Below are 17,887 nucleotides of genomic sequence, written 5' to 3' on the forward strand. Positions count from 1 at the left end.
GTGCCATTCATTTAATCTCCTCCTCAGAACCCCAACCACCTTAGAGACTGTGCAGCGGGTTTCTTTCCTGGCTGTGGCAGAAGTCAAGGGGCAAGAGGTATGGGCAGGACCCCTTCTCTCTGCTCCTGAACACCTGGATCCTGGAGGGGAGCTGCGTGTGGGTGAGACGCCCCCAGGTTGGGGCCTGGAGAAGCCCAGTCTGTGCCCAGGTCAGAGGGGCCCCCCTCAAGCTGAGAAAACACAGGGGCATCGAGGGAGGTGCATCTTCTGGGACAAGTGTGAACAGGCCCAGTAACCGGGCAGGGAGGACACGGCCCCGGGCACTGGGGAGAGGCCGAGGGAAGTGGTCAGAGGCATATTCCCACACTCCCGTTTCTCAAACTTGGTGCCTCAGGAACCCTTGTCAGCTGGTTGCCAGAGAAAATACAGGACACTCAGTTCAATTGGCATTTCAGGTAAACAACAAGTAATTTGATAGTGTATGTTTCACATACTGCATGGAGCATACTTATAGTAAAAAATTATTCCTTGTTCACCTAAAATTCAAATTGAACTGGGCTTCCTGTATTTTCTTCTTCTCTCTTTCTTTCAATCCTCACCTGAGGATATGTTTTTATTGATGAGAGAGAGAGAGAGAGAGAGAGAGAGAGAGAGAGAGAGAGAGAAAGAGAAAGAGATTCCATGATTGGTTGCCTGCCTAACATATTCAATCCCTGACCAGGGATTGAACCTACAACCGAGGTATGTGCCACGACCAGAAATCGAACCATAACCTTTTGGTGGATGGGACAATTCTCCAACTGAGCCATCAGGCCAGGGCTTTCTTTCCTTTTCTTTTTTTCTTGTTTTGCTAAATTCAGTAACCTTCCCTGGGCAGAGTGCTCCGGGACAACCTTGTCCAGAGCAGAGCTGGGCAGTGGCAGGTGTGACCTGGACCAATGGAAGACAGAAATGCACAGAGAGAACAGGGCGAGCGGCTGGCATCCTGGAATAACTCTCAGAGTTGCCCACTTACCCACCTGTGGCTCTCCGTCAGCACCCACCACCTGTTAGTGTTCCATACTCCACCTACCTTCCCTCCCTTGCAGGGGCTGTTTGCATTTCAAAGATGTTCTCAAGGGGAGGACATTTTTTATCCAAATAAACAAAATAATAATAATGCCGAAAAAAAGGTAAAACACGGATGCAGTGCTTTTTTTCTTTTTTCTTTTTTTTTTAAATATGTTTTTATTGATTTTAGAGAGAGAGGAACATTGATTGGTTACCTCCCATATGCATCCTGACCAGGGATCAAACCCACAATCTGGGAATCAAACTGGAGACACTCAACTCACTGAACCACACCGGCCAGGGCTAACAGAGTGCTTTCTATGTGCTAGGCACAGTTCTAGGAACTCCATGCATATTCATTCAATTAATCCTCACAGGGAAACCATTTTTATCCCTAGTGCATAGATGGAGTTCTGGTGAGGTTGCTTCTTAGTGGTAAAAGGAAAAAAGGCCTCTTTGGGATCACCCAAATTTTATCGGGCTCAGTGACTGCGTGTTCAGATTGGGCTGGAGAGCAGCGGTTTCAGGAGTTCCTTTGGGGCGAGGGTGGCCAGGCCCCAGAGAGAGCCTCTCCTATCTGCTGGGCTGCCGCTGGGCTGAGGGGTGTGTACCTGACACTGTGGGTCTTCCACTGGGAGGCCTGGCCATGCCTTTACACGCAGGGAGTCTGGCTGGCTGGAAAAATACCGTGGCTCATGACCCTGTGTGCATGTGTGTGCACACGTGTGCGCATGTGTGGATGCGTGTGTGTGTGTGCATGTTCATGCCAGGGGAAGGGCTTTGGGTGAACTGGTGTGTGGCAGGCACGGGGACCAGTGGGCCTTCCCCACTGAGCAGAGCAGGAAGGAACCGGGGTGGCAGGAGGGAATTGAAACCCATCACGAGATCAGGGCAATGGCAGAAAGAAATCCCCTGTGCCCTGAGGGAGACCTGGCTTCCCGCTCCGGCCGCGCGCCCTCCCCTAGCTCACATGGCTTCCCCGATGGAGCTTGCAGGGCCCTGGCAGCCTCGCAGCTCCTTCCTTGTCCCGCTTCCAACAAGCCTGTGGTCTTGGGCTTCGTGGGCAGCTCCTCAGACCTGCCCTCTGTCCCTCAGGTGGCTGCTGGCCTCCCGCTGCCTCCTCCCCTGGCTTGGCGGTGACTCCTTACACCCCCATTTCCTGCCACAAAGGGCAAGAGGAACTGACCCGGTGCAAGTTGTAGAAGGCATGGGGGTGAGTCAGGCCCTCAGGGGTGTGTGGGGAGTGACTGGGAGCTTGCGGGCTGTGGCTTCCATGGTCACCCCATGGAGGAAAGCCCCATCCTGTATGGCACTGCTGGCCCCGGGCTGCAGGGGCCACTGCCACGCAGGAAGAGTGCTGCTGTCTGAGGTCTGGCCACTGCGTGTGCCTTGGATCCACCCAGGACGGGCTCTTCCTGTGACGGGTCATGAGGGGGGCGCGGGGGGTGTGTGTGTGGTAGAGTGCCCTTCAGAGGCCTGCCTTCCCTTCGGCTACAGGGAGAAAGAGCCAGGGTATCTGATGTCTGTCTCCTGAGCCACCAGGGACTGGAACACAGAGGTCTGGTCTCCTTAGGGCGGGGCTGCCACATATGACGAGCAGGTGGGTCCCTACACAACCTTAGGGAGCATCGTTTCCGTCTTGCAGAATCAGACTCAAGCATCGTCTCACCTACTGGTTTTAGAGAGACAGGAACATTTATCCAGGCCCATTCTGGCCTCTGATGAGTCGCTAAGACAGTTAGCACTGGACTAATAAGCTATACCGTCGAAGGGTGGTCTTGGCCAGCAGCTCAAAGTGCCCCCGTCCCCCAATTTCAGCTGATGAGATCCCACCCATATCAACCCCCCCAGCCCCCCTGAGTCTCTCCAGCAGGCCCACTCTTTTTAAAAAATATATATATTTTATTGATTTTTTACAGAGAGGAAGAGAGAGGGATAGAGAGTTAGAAACATCGATGAGAGAGAATCATCGATCAGCTGCCTCTTTCACACCCCCTACTGGGGATGTGCCCACAACCAGGGTACATGCCTTTGACCAGAATTGAACCTGGGAGCTTTCAGTCTGCAGGCCAATGCTTTATCCACTGAGCCAAACCGGTTTCGGCCAGCAGGCCACTCTCAAGACTTCCCAACAGCATAGGAAAAAGTGTTCCCTGCGGGCCCTTGCTCTAGGCCACATGTGTCAAACACAAGGCCCGCGGGCCAAATCCAGCCCGCCAGGCCTTGCAATGTGGCCTGCACCGCGCTGTCATCACTGCACTCCGCTGTCAGTTGATGACATTGTCAGTTTATGACTGTTCAGTAAACCATTCGGCCCGCGATTTAGGCTGGATTTTAGATTTTGGCCCCTTCTCTAATTGAGTTCTACACCCCTACTCTAGGCAAAGGACATTCCCCACCTGACCTGTCATTTAGTCCTCAGTAGGCCATCAAGTGTCGCCCTCTCCCTGGGAAGAGGGGCCTGGGAGGCAGGCCCCCATTCAGGCTGTAGAGCAGCAGGCAGGGTACTGAGTCTTGGGGTCCCCTCCTCTGAACCAGCATGTGAGCTGCCTGAGCCTTCGCTGGGACCCGGGGTGTCTGGCTCAGAGCCGCCCAGTCTCCACAGATGGCTGAGCTGTGTCTAACCAAGGTGGCCACTCTCCTCCCTGGCCTGCCCTTACTCTCCCCCTCGGCTTCTAGTCAAGGGAAAACACAAAACGTGACCGCCAGCCTGGTAACCGCCTCCCTCGGCGCAGATTCGCCCGCAATTTGTCTGGCTCTCCGCGGGGCTGGCCGTGGTGATGGGAGCGCTGATCCTTTCTGCCGAGATTAATGATGTCCTGGCGGTGGGGGCGGGAGGCCTGAGCCTTTTATTTTCGTGCTGTTAAATGACATCCGGAGACTTTGAGAGGCCCGTGTTCCATCGCATCCATCCAATTACTCCCGGGGAATATTTGCTGAGTGCTGATCCTGCGGGCTCGAGAGGCTCAGGGCAGAGGGGACCGCTTTGACTTCGGCGGGAGTGAGGGGGTGGGGACGCCGGGGGTGGGGGGAGTTCCTGAGTGGGGAGTGGTGACCCGGCTCCTCTGGAGAACTGCAGTTCCTAGTGACCAGTAAGTGGACCCCCCCTCCTCTCTGGTCCCTGTGGCTGGTGGCGGTGGGGCAGGGGGTGAGAGGAGTGGAGGCTTGCGGCTGTCAGTTTCGCTCCCAGTTGTCAATTCCAGGATCTGGTGGTAGGGTTGGCCTGCGGGAATTTGGGGCAAAATTTGGCGCTGTTTCTCCTGAGGACGATGTGTTCGATATCGCTGTGGGTGGTTGATGTCTGGCTCAACGGCAGCCCGTGTCTCGATGAGGGCTGTGCGGGCCCTGTGGAGGGTGCAGGGTTCCCGGCCAGTGTGCCTGCCCCAGGGCTGCCCAGGATGGCCCCATCTGAGGTGCTGCCAGGTCCCCAGTCCTACCAGCTCTGCCAGGTGGGCAGGGCCCTTTGGAGCAGAAGAGGGCTGCCCCACACAAGCCCACACGGTGACTCAGGGGCTGGCCCCGGGGGCTTCTGGGGCCCGGCCAGGTGAACCGCCATGGGAGGCCATGGCGGGGAGTGGGGGCTGTTTTGCAGCGGGCCATGTGTGTGTTTGTGTCTGTCTGTGTGTGTGTTTGCGGCTGGGCTCCAGGCAGGCCCCCTTCCCTCCAGCTTTGCCTGCCCCGGCTGCTTCCCCTCACTGTGCAGGCCTTTGTCCCTCCACACTGAGGCCACCTCCTGGGAGGCTGCTTGGAGCTCTGCCGCCTTCAGGCCCTCGGTCTGTGCTGTCAGGCATTTCCACGTAGCATCCCTCGTCTGAGTCACCCACGGCCTCCCAGTGGCCTTTAGGTGCCACAAGCAAGGCTTAAACTCCGCTGAGAGGCAAGTCTACTGTCCCTCCTCCTCTGACCCTGTGGGTGGGGGGCTCCCCTGAGCTGATTATTTCAACCGCCTGAGGTGCTGGAGAGCAGATTATGGCTGACTAGTCCAGAACCCAGACTCCGTCTCTGTCCCTCGCATCCCATTTTACTGGGAGCAGTCTCTGCAGGCCCCGAGGCTGCCCCTGGAAGGTGGTGACCGGAGCCTGGCATGGCCCATTAGCTCTCCTGGTGCGGACACACCGTCCCTGGCTCATGGCCTTGGAGAAGCTTCCAGAATGAGCTATGGCACATGACGGTGAGGCAGTGAGAGAGAGGAGTGGAGGGCTTTGTAGAGGCTTCTAGAATGAGCTGTGGGAGGGGATTTCCCTGGAGGAGCCAGAGGAGCGTGAGGCTGGCTCGGGACACCTCTGGGTGAGGTGTGGCCTGGTGCAGACCACAGTTCCACGCGACGTTCAGCCACAGGGAAGGGGCTCGTGGGCCTGCTGCCTTGGGTGGCCGCTGCTGCTGGCCGAGGGTGCCGAGGGCAGGCAATTGGATTGGCTCCATGTCTGTCCCCATGTCAGGGCCCAAGAGTCTGGTGGTGCGGGTGGCAGGAGTGGGGATGATGGGCGAGTTGGTGACAGGTGCAAAGAGCTTTGTTCTAAAAGGCAGAAGAAAATTAACATGCTATACACGGAGGACCCTGGATCAACCAAGCCACCCACTGTCCTGGGCTTTGTTTCCGGTGTTGGGACAGGAGGATGCGGATGCTGAAACTGTCCCTGGTGGGCCTGGTGCTCACAGAGGCGGCTGTCTCTCCAGGCGTTAGAGGAAGTTGATGGTGAGGTGTGCTGGGGAACATGGGGGTGTGAGAATGGGCAGGCCCCATGTGCTCCAGGCGTGTGAATGCGCTTACGTGGGAGTGTCCCATACACAAACACGCTCATTGACTGAACGTCCGCAGAGGGCTGAGCACAGGGACAGGTGGTAAGAGGGAAACAGAGACAGAAGTGAGCTCTTCCCTCGAGGAATTTATAGCCCCGTGATGGAAGTGGGGCCCATACGAGTAAAAACGATTGAGCAACCCAAGAGATCAAAGCAGGTGACTAAAGAAGTGCAACAGAATGTTACGTGAGTGTCTCAGAGGAGCAGGAGCGGGCGGGTGGGGTCAGCCGAGGGGAGACAGGCCGAGGTCATGCCAACTCCAGACCTGGGGAGGTGAACTGCGCCTTTGCAGCACACGTCAGTGACACTGGGCTGCTCTGGTCAGGGGCTCCCGTTCGGGCTCCGTGAGCTTAAGCGTGTCCTCTATTGGGAATGTGGTCGAGCCTGAGCCACGTGAATGTCCCTCCTCTCTCTGCGCTACCCTGGGTGACACACACATCCATGTGGCCCACGGCTCCTGCAACGGTGCCTCGAACGTGCCCGCGGCTCCTGGCATTGCTGGGATGAGCATGGAGGTCTTTTTGGATCAAGCAGAGCATGGTGGGGGGAATGGCGGGCACAGGGAGGAGCTGTGGACAGGCAGGGGAGGGAGGTGGGGAGGACGGGTGTCATAAACCAGAAGCAAGACCACTCTGAATCCCCTTCCAGGGCTCTTGCTGTGGTGCTAGCAGCCCCGTCTCTGATCGAAGGCCTCCTCCGAGCAGCGTGTGTGTGTGTGTGTGTGTGTGTGTGGGGGTGGGGGGGGTGGGGGGGGTGGGGGTGGGGAGGGCGGGTTGGGTGAATCAGGCCTGACCCCTGCTCCCTGCATCTGTCTAGCAGAACTTGGACGAGGGGAGAGTGTGGTAAGCTGGGAGCAAATCTGCCCAGGGTCACTCAGTGGTGACCCACTAGCCCAACCCCTTATGCTGATGATGTAGAAACTGAGTCTCAGGGATGTGAGGTGGCTTGTTCAAGATCACACGGGAGTGTGGGTGTCAACAGCCCCCATTTACTGACCCCATGTGTGTTGTCTTGGAGTCACAGAACAAAGAGGAATCCTGGAGAGGGTTTCAGCCTTTGGATCTGAGTAATACCCCCCCTCCCCCGCCCCCATACAAGTTCAACTAGAGCCGTGGTCGGCAAACTGCGGCTCTCGAGCCACATGGGGCTCTTTGGCCCCTTGAGTGTGGCTCTTCCACAAAATACCATGGCCTGGGCGAGTCCATTTTGAAGAAGTGGCGTTAGAAGGAGTTTAAGTTTAAAAAATTTGGCTCTCAAAGAAATTTTAAATTGTTGTACTGTTGATATTTGGCTCTGTTGACGAATGAGTTTGCCGACCACTGGCCTAGTATCATCTCACATGCCCTTCTCATCCTAAACCTGCTATTCATACCTAAATCCCAGGGAGGAAGCGACCCAACAGGACTGGGCCAAGTTCACTGTCTTCTCTGGAAGACAAGTTACCTGGCTCCTGTGGGCGGACCTTTCCCCTCCAGTCTGAGAGGCTGTTCCCGCCTGCTCCTCCAGGGGCCTCAGCCGCTGGTTACACCACTCACACCCCAGGACACAGGGCTCCTTCCACAGATACCTTCCCAGGGAAAGAAAACCAGAGCAAGGGGAGCCCCAGGGCCCGTGCCCATTGGCAGGGCTTCATGTCCTGGCCTCTCAAGGGCTGGTCCCGCCTGTGCAGGTGCTTCGGAGAGCGCCAGGCCCTGTGGAGTCCCCGCGTCGCGCAAGGGCTGCTCCTGCCAATGGAGCAGGTCCAACGACCCCAGGCCCCTCTTTGCAATCACACATCTCCATGGCCCTGGAGCCCCCTGCTCTCTTCCTCTGGCCGGTTGTACCCACTCTGGGATTCAAACCTCCTTCTTTCCCAGGGCCCAGCCCAGGCCCTCCCTGGTCCTCAGGGCCTCAAGGCCACAGATTTGTAGATCATCTAGATCCAGATGAGGAAACTGAGGCTCACAGAGAGGTTAGCTGACCTGATCAAAAGTCAAATCACCCGTTAGAGACTGAGATCGAGATCTCCTCCCCTGCAGCAAGGTACTTCGGCCCCCTTCCTGGCTGAAGAGGGCATGTGTCCGGCAGGGAAGGGGGTCCCAGGAAGGGCCAGTCCCTAAGTCTACACCAACCGCCAGGCACACACAATTAACGGCTTAATTACAGGCTGCCCTGCATTGTGAGGTGTTTCCAACGTTGGCTGTCAGGCCCTAGAGGGCAGGGGCCGTTCTCAGTGCCATCTTGTGCTCTCCCGGCCCCTGGCACAACGCTGGGCCCGTGCACGGCACCACACGGCGGGGCTTTATTTGGGAGGATGATCTCCCGCCTCCGTATCTGGCGGCAAACAAGGCGGCAGGGAAGCCAGAGGTGCTCTGTCCCGATGTGAGCCCAGTTCTGAGCGCTCATGTAGAGGAAAGGTGGGCGGCCGCAAGGTGCACCAGAAACCCTGGCTCTGGCAAAGACCCAAAGGGACTAATACTGCGTCTCAGGCCTGATAGGCTTCCGGCATCCCTGCCTGCTTCCTTTCAGAGGAAGGGCCCATGGGCTGCTGTGTTCTTTCTTTCTTTCTTTCTTTCTTTCTTTCTTTCTTTCTTTCTTTCTTTCTTAAAACATATTTTATTGATTTTTTAACAGATAGGAAGGGAGAGAGATAAAGTTAGAAACATCGATCAGCTGCCTCCTGCACACTCCCTACTGGGGATGTCCCTGCAGTAGAGGTACATGCCCTTGACCGGAATCGAACCTGGGACTCTTCAGTCTGCAGGCTGATGCTCTATCCACTGAGCCAAACCGGTTAGGGCTTGTGGTGTTTTCTGGAGAGTGGGCTGGGCTCAGACCTCAGGACCCACCACGGCAGGGGCAGGGGAGAGTGTTGGGCACACACCCTTCCTCCCTTGCCCTCTTCACGGCTCCTCCTGGCATCGCCTAATGCTCTCTCCTGCCCCCTCTGTCCGGCCCGCAGAAAGCACGTGGTCCAAGGGAGGCCCCTTCAAGGGACAGTCTGAGCCTTGTCCAGCCCAGGGCACTGCCCTGGGGCCCCCAGGGCTAACACAGGACCCATAGGCACTGCCTTCTTTCAGGAGACTCCCTTGTGTGAGGGAGCAAGGCGGGCTCAGGTGCTAGTTCCCAGCCCCAGAAACCAGGAGGAAGGGGCTCTGTGATGTCTCAGGTGAGGCAGGGGTCCAGGGACAGGGAGAAATGGAGCTTGGCCCGGGGAAGACGCGTTTCTCTCTTTGTAGCCAAACTTCAAAGTGTGCCTTTGGGAAAGCTCTCGAAACAGATGTACAGATTGGCGAGGAGCTGAGGGCACCCGAGGAGGGTTCACCGGTGCAAAGGTTGCACCGGTGCGGCTCCCAGGGCGGCTGGGGCCTCGGTGATTGGCGGCCTCCGCTCAGTGCATCTCAGCGCAGGGCTCCACCGCTCATCCAGGGCCTCTCTGGGCTCCGTCTCCACTCCTCTGGGCCCCGGGCGGCAGGTTTGTAACAATGTCGTCGCCGGCTTCCCAGTGGGTGGAGGTTGCTCAGGGTCACTGGGTGAGAGGAAATGGCTGATGACGCCCACTCACCCTCCTGCCAGCCTGGGGGATGTGCTCTCTGTACTCTCAGCCTGGCACTTGTGTGTTCACATTAGCTGCCCTTCCCTAAGATGGGGGCGGTGGTAGACGAACAGGAATTGTCTCATGTCCCATCCTCCTGAGGAGAAATGTAAGGCCTGGAGAGGGGCTGTGGCTCACGCAGGGTCCGGTGGATCTCCTGGGGCACTGGAGTGGCCAGGTGGCCATGGCTCTCCCTGCCCTCTGCTCTGGAGGAGGAGCGAGGCCGGGCAGGCTGGGTTAACCATTAGGAAGCTACGGGGTGGGTGGGTGGGTTGGTGGGTGGGGTGGTTCTCTCCAGAATGCCAGGAAGGCTGCTCGGAAAGCTGGTGGAGGGGCCATGGCTGGGGAAGCCTCTGCCCCACCACTGAGATGGCACCAGGCAGACAGAGCAATTAAAGGCCAATGAAGACAGACCGGCAGGGTGGCATTCCAGGGCCCTCTTGCTCAGATCAGACTCAATTACAGGGTACAATTACCTGCGAAGTGTTGTGGGGTAGCTGCCTGCACATGCCATTCAAGGCTGCGGGGGAGATGCTTCTCTCCCGGGCTCCAGTTACTCCCCTTGAGATCCTACCTAATAGATTCCCCTTACCTGCCCCCCCCCTCCCCCCCGCCCCATCCAGCTAACGCCACCATCTTGGTCTATGGGACTTACTTCTGTGGAGAAACTATGTCTGACACCAGCATTTCCTTTAGGTTCACTGATTCCAGTTCACTCCCAAGGAACACCACCCTTCGGCCTTAGCCTTCAAGGTTCATGCGTAGAGAGGTCAAGGTGCTGACTTCCCCATCAACGGAGCATCTGGTCCATCCCAGCATTCACGCTGGCTTTGAAGGGTGGAGGAGGCCTTACCTCGCGCTGCGCTTTCTTGCGGAAGGAGAGAGATGGCCTTGCCGTCCTGGAGAAAGACGCTGAACTGGTAGCGATGGAAGCCAGTTTGGGGAGGTGGGGTCGGAGGCTCGTAGGCTGTGGGCAGAGAAGGGAGAGAGGGTGGGTCCCACAGGACCCAGGAGCTCCTGGGTGCTCTGGGCCCGAGGAAAAGAGAATCATTTGTGCCTTTCCTGGTCCCAGCTGACCCTCCTGGGGTCCCAGGTGGGGGCTTACCCATTGCGCACCATTAGACTTGTCTTTGTCAGGATCTCATCCTCAGAAGCTTCATTTAAGAAGCACGTTTTGGGGGATGTGGGGGCGGGGAGGGGGAAGAGGTGTGGTCTGTTTGAAGATTTCGGGTGCTGGTGGGCACCTGGGCCTTTCTGGGCCAGTGGCTGTCATCTTTTTTTTTTCTTTTTTTTTTCTTTAGTCTATCCTGATAGATTTCCTGCCTCCAGAGAAACCCATCTTCCTCTGAGTACACTTGGCAGTGGATTTTTATTTATTTTTTCAGCATTTCCTTGTGAACTCAATCCCCAAAGAAGTCAATTTCTTGGCTGGATCCGGAGGATCTGGAAGTGGTTACGGGGGTGGGTGGGACTCGGTTCAAAGGTTTGATCATGGAAGCCGTAGGCCCCGGGGCAATGGGAACCAACTCAGGCTCTTCCGGGGGAGAAGGCCAGCACCCTCCCTCTCGCCCCCTGCACGGGAGGCAGATCTTTCCCGGGAGGACCGCAGAGGGAGGGGGCATCTTTTATCCTTCCCCCAAGACTGTTCAGGCTCCAGCAGGGCCTCCTCCCAAGCATGCTGAGCCTCTTCCTCTTCCCCTCGCTCTCTTCATCTCCCTCTCCTAGGAGCCGAGAATCCCCTGGGGGTGGGAGTTAGCAATGCAGATGCTGGTGGGAGGGAGTGTGGGTACGTTATGGCCACCTCCCTCTCCCGAGCATTAGACAAGGGCCACTTGCTGCGTGGAGCTGTTGGAGTGTTCCTCGCGATGCACTTCCGGCCAGGGCCTCCAGCTTGCCCGCAGCCAGGGGATTTCCTGACTATTCATCTCTCCCTGCGTTTTTGGATTGCATCAGATGTGTGTGTGTGTGTGTGTGTGTGTGTGTGTGTGTGTGTGTGTGTGTGTTCAGAGTGAGAACGGCACAGGGTGTTCCAGGAGCCATGAGGGTTTGTATACGTGGGGCAGGGGCAGGGGCAGGGGCAGGTGTTGGAGTAGCCAGTGAGCACGTGTGCTGAGGCTGTTTTGAAGGGTGTCTGCCAGTGTCTGTGCAAATGTGAGCGAATCAGTTTTTTCTGTTTTGTTCCCCCCCCCGCCCCCACACACATGGCCAGTGCTGAGAGACTTCTGAGCATGGGTGAGGGCTGCAATGTCTCTTTGCCTGCGTGGTGTGTGGAGGGTGGAGGTGGCCGGGCCACCACTGGCTTTTGGTGAGGAAGGTGGGTGTGAGGGTGGCCGAGTGAACCTGAGCGTGGGTATACCCCATGCTGCCAGAGACTGGTGGCCATGATTCCCAGTGGGTAAAGCGGGAGTTGTCACTTGCTGGTTCTATGCCGCTGGGAGTTAGCCTCAGGGGAGTTGGAGCCGGAATCCCTTCACTAGGGAGCTTTCCTGAAGATCTCCCTCGGAAAGGAGAGGCGAAAGCAGAGGCGAAAGCAGAGATGAGAGCCATGAGGGGGAAGGGAGGGCACACAGGTTCGGCCACTTCTCAGGGCCAGGCCCTGGCCAGGTGCCTCCCTTGTGACATCTCTTTAACCCTCCCTACACCCTGGTCGGGTGGGTGTCTTTGCCACGTTCTGGGTGAGGTAACCGAGGCGCTGAGAAGTGAAGCCGGGCCTACGGTAAGGGGTGGGGCTGGGGCTGGAATCTAGGCCTTCCTGGTGCCTGAGCCCAGTTGGTTTCCAAAACCCTGTGGCTCTGTTGGTCGTTTTGCTCAGCCCTTTGCCAGAGGCCAACTTACCCCCAGGCATTCCCTGTAAGTCAGTGGAGGGCCTGCTCTTGCAGCCGGGATCTGAGAGGGAGGGGGACCTGGCGGGGAGAGTGGGGTGAGAAGAGGAGGGCCTCAGAGAAGAGGGAAGTCCACGCAGCCACGTGCAACCACGTCAGTGGAGCCGGGAGCAGGAAAGAGGAGAGGCAGGCGGAGGGAAGAGCCGTCTGGGTGCTCTCCCGGAGGCCCCCGCATTGATACTGGCTCCTCATGCCAGCTGTGGGACACGGGGCAGGTGGGTCTGTGCCTCAGTGTCACTCTCTTTAAAATGGAGATATAGATGACAGAAATTGTGAAGATTAAATCAGAGCGTACACACAAATGCTTGGATCAGTGCTTTCTTCGTACCCTGTGAAGCATCAACACGGAGTTGTACTGTTATCTGGCCATCATCATTGCCCTGGCTGCTGGGGTGGGGGGAGAGGGGAGGTTATTGGGTCTTACTCACTTGTTAACTCCTGGCCCTTTACCGTTCCTTTCTTCAAGTCAGCGCCCTGAAACAAGAGGCAGGCACGGGTGTGGGTTACTCCTGGGGCAGCAGGCCACGCCATCATCCTCATCATCCTCTGCTGAGCTTTCTCTCAGGGGTGGGGGTGGGGTGGGGTGGGATGGAGGAGGATGAAGATCCATGGCTGTTTCGGGGAGACGTTGCCAGAATGAGCCGTGGGATTTAGAATGGTGCCTCTGGGGAACTGGGAAGAGGGGGCAGACAGACCAGCTGAGGATGGCCTGGTGGTGAGGGGTGGACCCCTGATCTCTGGAGAGACCTGGAAGGACACTTCCGGATGGGCTGCCCCACTCTTGCCATCTGTGCCCCCAGACTGGGTGCAGGGCACACTGTTAGCTTGTGCGGTCCGGCCAGGTCTGAGGCAGGGGCTGACAGTGCCCAGAGGCTCGCTAGGCCAGACCGTCCTTCGGGATGGCGCTGGGCCTCGGAACAGGAGGCCAGGGACGGCCTGAACCACCAGGAAGGGGAGGAGGAGGCCTGGCTCTGAGGCAGCCTCTCCCCTAGCCTCCACCGAGCTCAGCCCGTACTGTCCAGGAAGTCTGTGGCTGCTGGGGCCGCCTCAGTTTCCCTCCTTTCTTTCCTCCCCCTCCCCTCTCCCCTCCGCTCAGTGTCTGTGGGATAATGAGGCGATCCCGGGGGCGGGTGCTAATTACTGTTTGTGCAGGCCTGGGAGATGCTCAGATGAAAGGGACTGGAGCCGGGCGCCTGGGTCCGTGCCACCGCTCGGGGCCCCGGGCCATGCCAGGGAGCCCCGCGGCCCCGAGGTGTGGGGTTTTATAGCCTTAATGATGGTGATTAGCGAGGCTCTTCGTGGGCTCTGCCAACACCTAACTGTGCCCTGGACACCTTTCCACCGGGCCCTTCCTGGTGCAGCCCCTGCTCCTCCCTGGGTGGTGGTGGAGGTGGGGGATGGGGGTGCTCAGGGTGGTGGAGGGGGGATGGGGGAAGAGCAGTAGGTGGCGCTGAGGGGGAGTTTGAGATCCCACCTCAGTTCTCTGTGAAAACATCTCAGGGTCAGCTCAGTGACCCAACCCCTGGTGCGGTTTGCTTCCTTCAAAACTAAAGCCCCGCCCCCTCTTCTAGAGAACCCCGGTCTCCTCTCCCTTCGGCTGCAGCTTGCCCACCAACTGTTCTCACTCTGGACCTCCTTTGGGCTGGCTGTCCCTTGGGTGGCGAAAGGGCGGGAGACCAAAGAGGGACGGACCCCTTCACCTTTGGCCCCTTCCCGCTTTGCTATCGTCAGCCCACGCAGGTGAGATCTCTCTCCTTGGGCGTCCTTCCACCGCCCTCACCCGAGTCCTGTCTGCTCAGGTGCATCCAGCAGCCTTCACATTCAGCCCCTCAGCGCAGCTCAGCATGCTCTGCCCCTGCCTTGACCCTCCCAGCTCAGCTACCCGGCCCCCTCCATATTGGGTCTTGCTTTATCCAGGGCTAGCGTGAGGCCCAGGTGTGGCCAGGGGCTGGGATGCCACGGGCACCAGGATGGAGGGACAGAGTGGGGAATGGAGGCTCCTCGACACCCATCTCTCCTAGGAAAGGAGCTGAGGCCTGAGGCCTAGCAGCCACTCTCCTGAAATAGCTCTCTGGCCGCCCCAGCAAGATGGAGAGAAGGGGGCTGAGCCCAGGGAAGCCCTGCAGGCCAGGCCCAGCCCAGCTCCGAGCTCCCAGCCTCCCCCTCATTCCTTCCCAAGTCAGTCCAGCCAGCGGTTTGTTTAAATAAAACAATAGCAACCTAAGCTGGCTGTTTCTTTTCAATTCCCCACGGGCTTGGGTCCCACCCAGAGTCGTAACCAGGCCTCTCTCTCCTCTGAGTGGAGCGGGCGGGCGGGGGTGGGGGCTGGGCCCGTAAGGTCAGGGAGTTAGTGTGCAGAGCAGGGTGGAAAGTCTGATCTGCAGCCCTGGTCAGGGCGGGAAGACTCTCCTCCCCTCCCTCTCCCTCTGGGGAGTCTTTTCTCATCAGCTGGGGCCAGCTCCTCAGACACACAAACCCTGGGACTTGTGTGAAGCCAGCAGCCCTTCCTGCCGCCTTCCCTGGGCCCGCTGACCTAAGCTCGGCTGAGGCAGCTGCCAGGGGGGAGGGGGGAGGGTGGGAGGTGTATGTGTGGGGGCTGAGCAGAGAGCTTCAATCGCCTTCAGAGGCTTTTTGGGTCTTTCTTGAGCTTGGCCTATGGAAGGGGGAGCATGTAGTCAGTGTGGCTGGTATTTGCTCTGGTTGGTTTGAGCATCAGCTAAGCCCCCTTTTCCTCATTGTTCTGTTCTGGGGCCTAAAATATCCACCATAGAATCAACACCGTGGAGGAGCCTGAGGAGACCAAATTCAAAGGGTGAGAAAGTTGAGCCCCAAAGAGCTCAAACTCCTCCTCCAGAGCTGCGGGAGCAAATGGGAAAGTCCCAGAATGTTCGGAAGTAGGGGCCTTTGACCGTTTGACCTTTGAGACCCACTGGCTCAAGGTCGCATGCCTTTTGGCCTGCAGAGCTGTCCTGTGCTTTTGTTGTTGCTGTTTTTTAGTTTGCATCCTTGAGTATATGTGTGTTTGTCTCTCTGTGTGTATCTGTGTGTCTCTGTGTGTGTGTGTGTGTCTCTGTGTGTGTCTGTGTGTGTGTCTGTGTGTGTCTCTGTGTGAATGCTTTTTCTATGCTATCATGACAATCCCATCACTTCTCTAAGAGTCTTTTAGAAAAAACAAAGCCATTATTAAAATACACAGATATTACCAGGAAGGCTGGGGTTATGGTGGAAGTGGTTGCCCCCGCATCTCTATGAAACACGAGCTCTCCTAAAGCATCTTCGTGGATCACAAGATCACATTTAGCCTGAGATCACCTTTGAGAGCTGGACCTCTCTGGGGAGGGAAGGAATGCGGGGGTGTTTCCAGAGGGCAGAGGGAGAAATCTATTCTTCAGAATGCTCCTCAGGGAGACAGGGCCGAGGGAAGTGCCCTGAGAGCTGAAGAAGAGCCCAGCCTTTGAGGGACAGACCTCAAACCTGTTACGTCTGAGCAGAGAGGGGCTTTGGAACGAGAGCCTGCGGGAGGGGAAGGGCTGCTGAGAGCCCATCTTGCTGCCTGACCTGGACCCGGACCCCCATCCCCAACCCCCAGGTATGCTGCTGCTCTTTAAGGTGGGCTCAGGGCAGACAAATCCGCTTAAAACAATTGACATTTTCAAAAGCAACTTGTCTAAATGGTAAGGTTGGAAAAAGGAAATAATTACAGAATTTGTAGAAATAGCTTTCTTTTAAAACATATTTTTATTTATTTCAGAGAGGAAGAGAGAGGGAGAGAGAGAGACATCAATGATGAGAGAATCTTTGATCGGCTGCTTCCCTGCACCTACTGGGGATAGAACCCACAGCCCAGGCATGTGCCCTGACCAGGAATTGGGACTGGAACAGTGACCTCTCGGTTCATAGGTGGACACTCAACCATTGAGCCACCCTGGCCTGGGGAAATAGTTAGCTCTCTGATCCTCAAGAGCACTGACATGCCCAGGATGGTTTTGCAGGCTCTCAGGACAGGCGCACTCCAGGTGTTTGGGCTCGGGAGTTGTCCTGGGCCCTCCCTAGGTGTTGGGGATGGAGAAGGCAACCCCTTTCCTTATCATGAGATTTTCTCTCCTGCTCTCTGATGCCTCAGAGCCCACTGCTGCTCCGTCAAGATGGCTGGGAACTGGCACGTGAGATGCTTAAGAAAAGCTGGGGCTCAACCGATAGTAGTAGCAACTCCATCCTTGGACCAAGGTGATGCAGGCGGTCTTGCTCTGACTGACTTGTCTCAGGTCCAGTGAAGAGCACAGCGCTGGAAGCTGGGCACCTGCCCCACCACTATTACCTTACATTGGTAACGAGCGTTCAGTGTTTATCCTGAAAGCCACTGTCCAACCGCTGGCTCTCCCATGGGAAGGGCAGAGATCGGCCTCCCCATTTGACTGAAAGAAGCCAGAGAAGCTTCTCGAGGGCAGGGGCTGCACTCTGCCCATCTTTGTAGCCTGTAGGATGCTGTGCATGTAGTCTGGATAGTAGGCAATAGTTGATGCCCTGGCCCGTCCCCTGACCCTTGCCCTGGCAGCGCTTACCAGCTCCACTTCCAACCTGCTTATCCTGACCGGCCCGGGCCCCAGAGTTCCCTGAGAGGATTGATCCCTGATATATTAAGCATTTGGAGAGCTACCAACAGATAAGCCAACGAGATAGAAGTCACTTCTATTTGTTGTTTCTTGTCCCTACAGGGCCAGCCAGACAGCTCCATTTTCTGAGAATTGAGTGTCCAGAGACGCCCCTCCCTCCCCAGGTCCGGGGCTGCTTTAGGTAAGGGCTCTTTGAGACATGGTGGCCGGATTTGTGCAGCCTGGTGGATGGGGAAGGGGCCTGGCTCAGCGGGAAGGTCGGCCCCGATTCCTCATTTCGCTCCAATTACCTGCAGGCAGCTGGCCGCCCACCTGGGTGTTGGTGAAGGCCCTGGGTACTTGGGCTTGCTGACCCTCGAAGCGAAGGGTCAGCTGCGCATTTCCCTGAGTTCGAGGGAGACGATTTAATCTCTTTATCCACCTCTTCTTCCCACCTGGACAGGAGGATTCAATCACTCTGGCCTGCCCGCAAACCCGCCAGAGTGGGCAGTTCCACTTTTTGATCTCTGGGTGGGTGGGTGGGTGGGGGTCATCAGAAGAGTCCTGAACTTGATAGGTGAGGTATGGAAAGAAGTCACGGAGATAAGGGAGAGTGGAGGGAGAAATGAGCAACACAGAGCACTTGGCGGTGGGGGCGGGGGGATGAAAAAAAAAGGGAAAAATAGAAACAAGAGTTCCAGGCTCTGTGACACTGGCACCGAATGAGAAAGCTCCTTGCTGTTTTTGCACAGCTGCCTGCAAGCTGCCAAGTGGCAAAGGAGCCAGCAAAAGGCACAGGATTGGAAAGTGCTACCCAGCAGTCTGTGTGTTCTGCAATTAACAAGGGCTAAGTGAGTGGAAGGCACTGACAGCTCTCCCGCTCAGGGAGCCCCAGGGGGCTAGCACCAGCCTGGAGAGGGCCCAGCCTCAGAGACGAGTGCCTGCTCCAAGGGAAAGGCTGTGATCAATTCATCCCATGGCCTGCCTTT

The 17,887-nt window shown here is 57.2% G+C and overlaps 1 protein-coding gene across 2 annotated transcripts in view; it reads right to left on the reverse strand.

Moving 5' to 3' along the window:
• The window catches only part of PEBP4 (phosphatidylethanolamine binding protein 4), a 199,839-nt gene that overhangs the window by 717 nt on the left and 181,235 nt on the right, over positions 1–17,887 (reverse strand). The window contains exons 5-7 of one of the 2 annotated variants that reach the window (XM_084884469.1): positions 12,735–12,780; positions 10,278–10,391; positions 8,436–9,358 (exon numbers count right to left, since the gene is read on the reverse strand). In XM_084884469.1, coding sequence (XP_084740595.1) covers positions 9,231–9,358; positions 10,278–10,391; positions 12,735–12,780 — 288 coding nt within the window. In that variant the 3' untranslated portion in view covers positions 8,436–9,230. Of the gene's footprint in view, positions 1–8,435; positions 9,359–10,277; positions 10,392–12,734; positions 12,781–17,887 lie in introns of those variants that run through there. The other variant, XM_084884468.1, reaches the window with a different exon arrangement.

Source organism: Pipistrellus hanaki, assembly GCF_964339955.1.
Source record: "Pipistrellus hanaki genome assembly, chromosome: 5".
NCBI classification, from domain to species: Eukaryota; Metazoa; Chordata; class Mammalia; order Chiroptera; family Vespertilionidae; genus Pipistrellus; species Pipistrellus hanaki.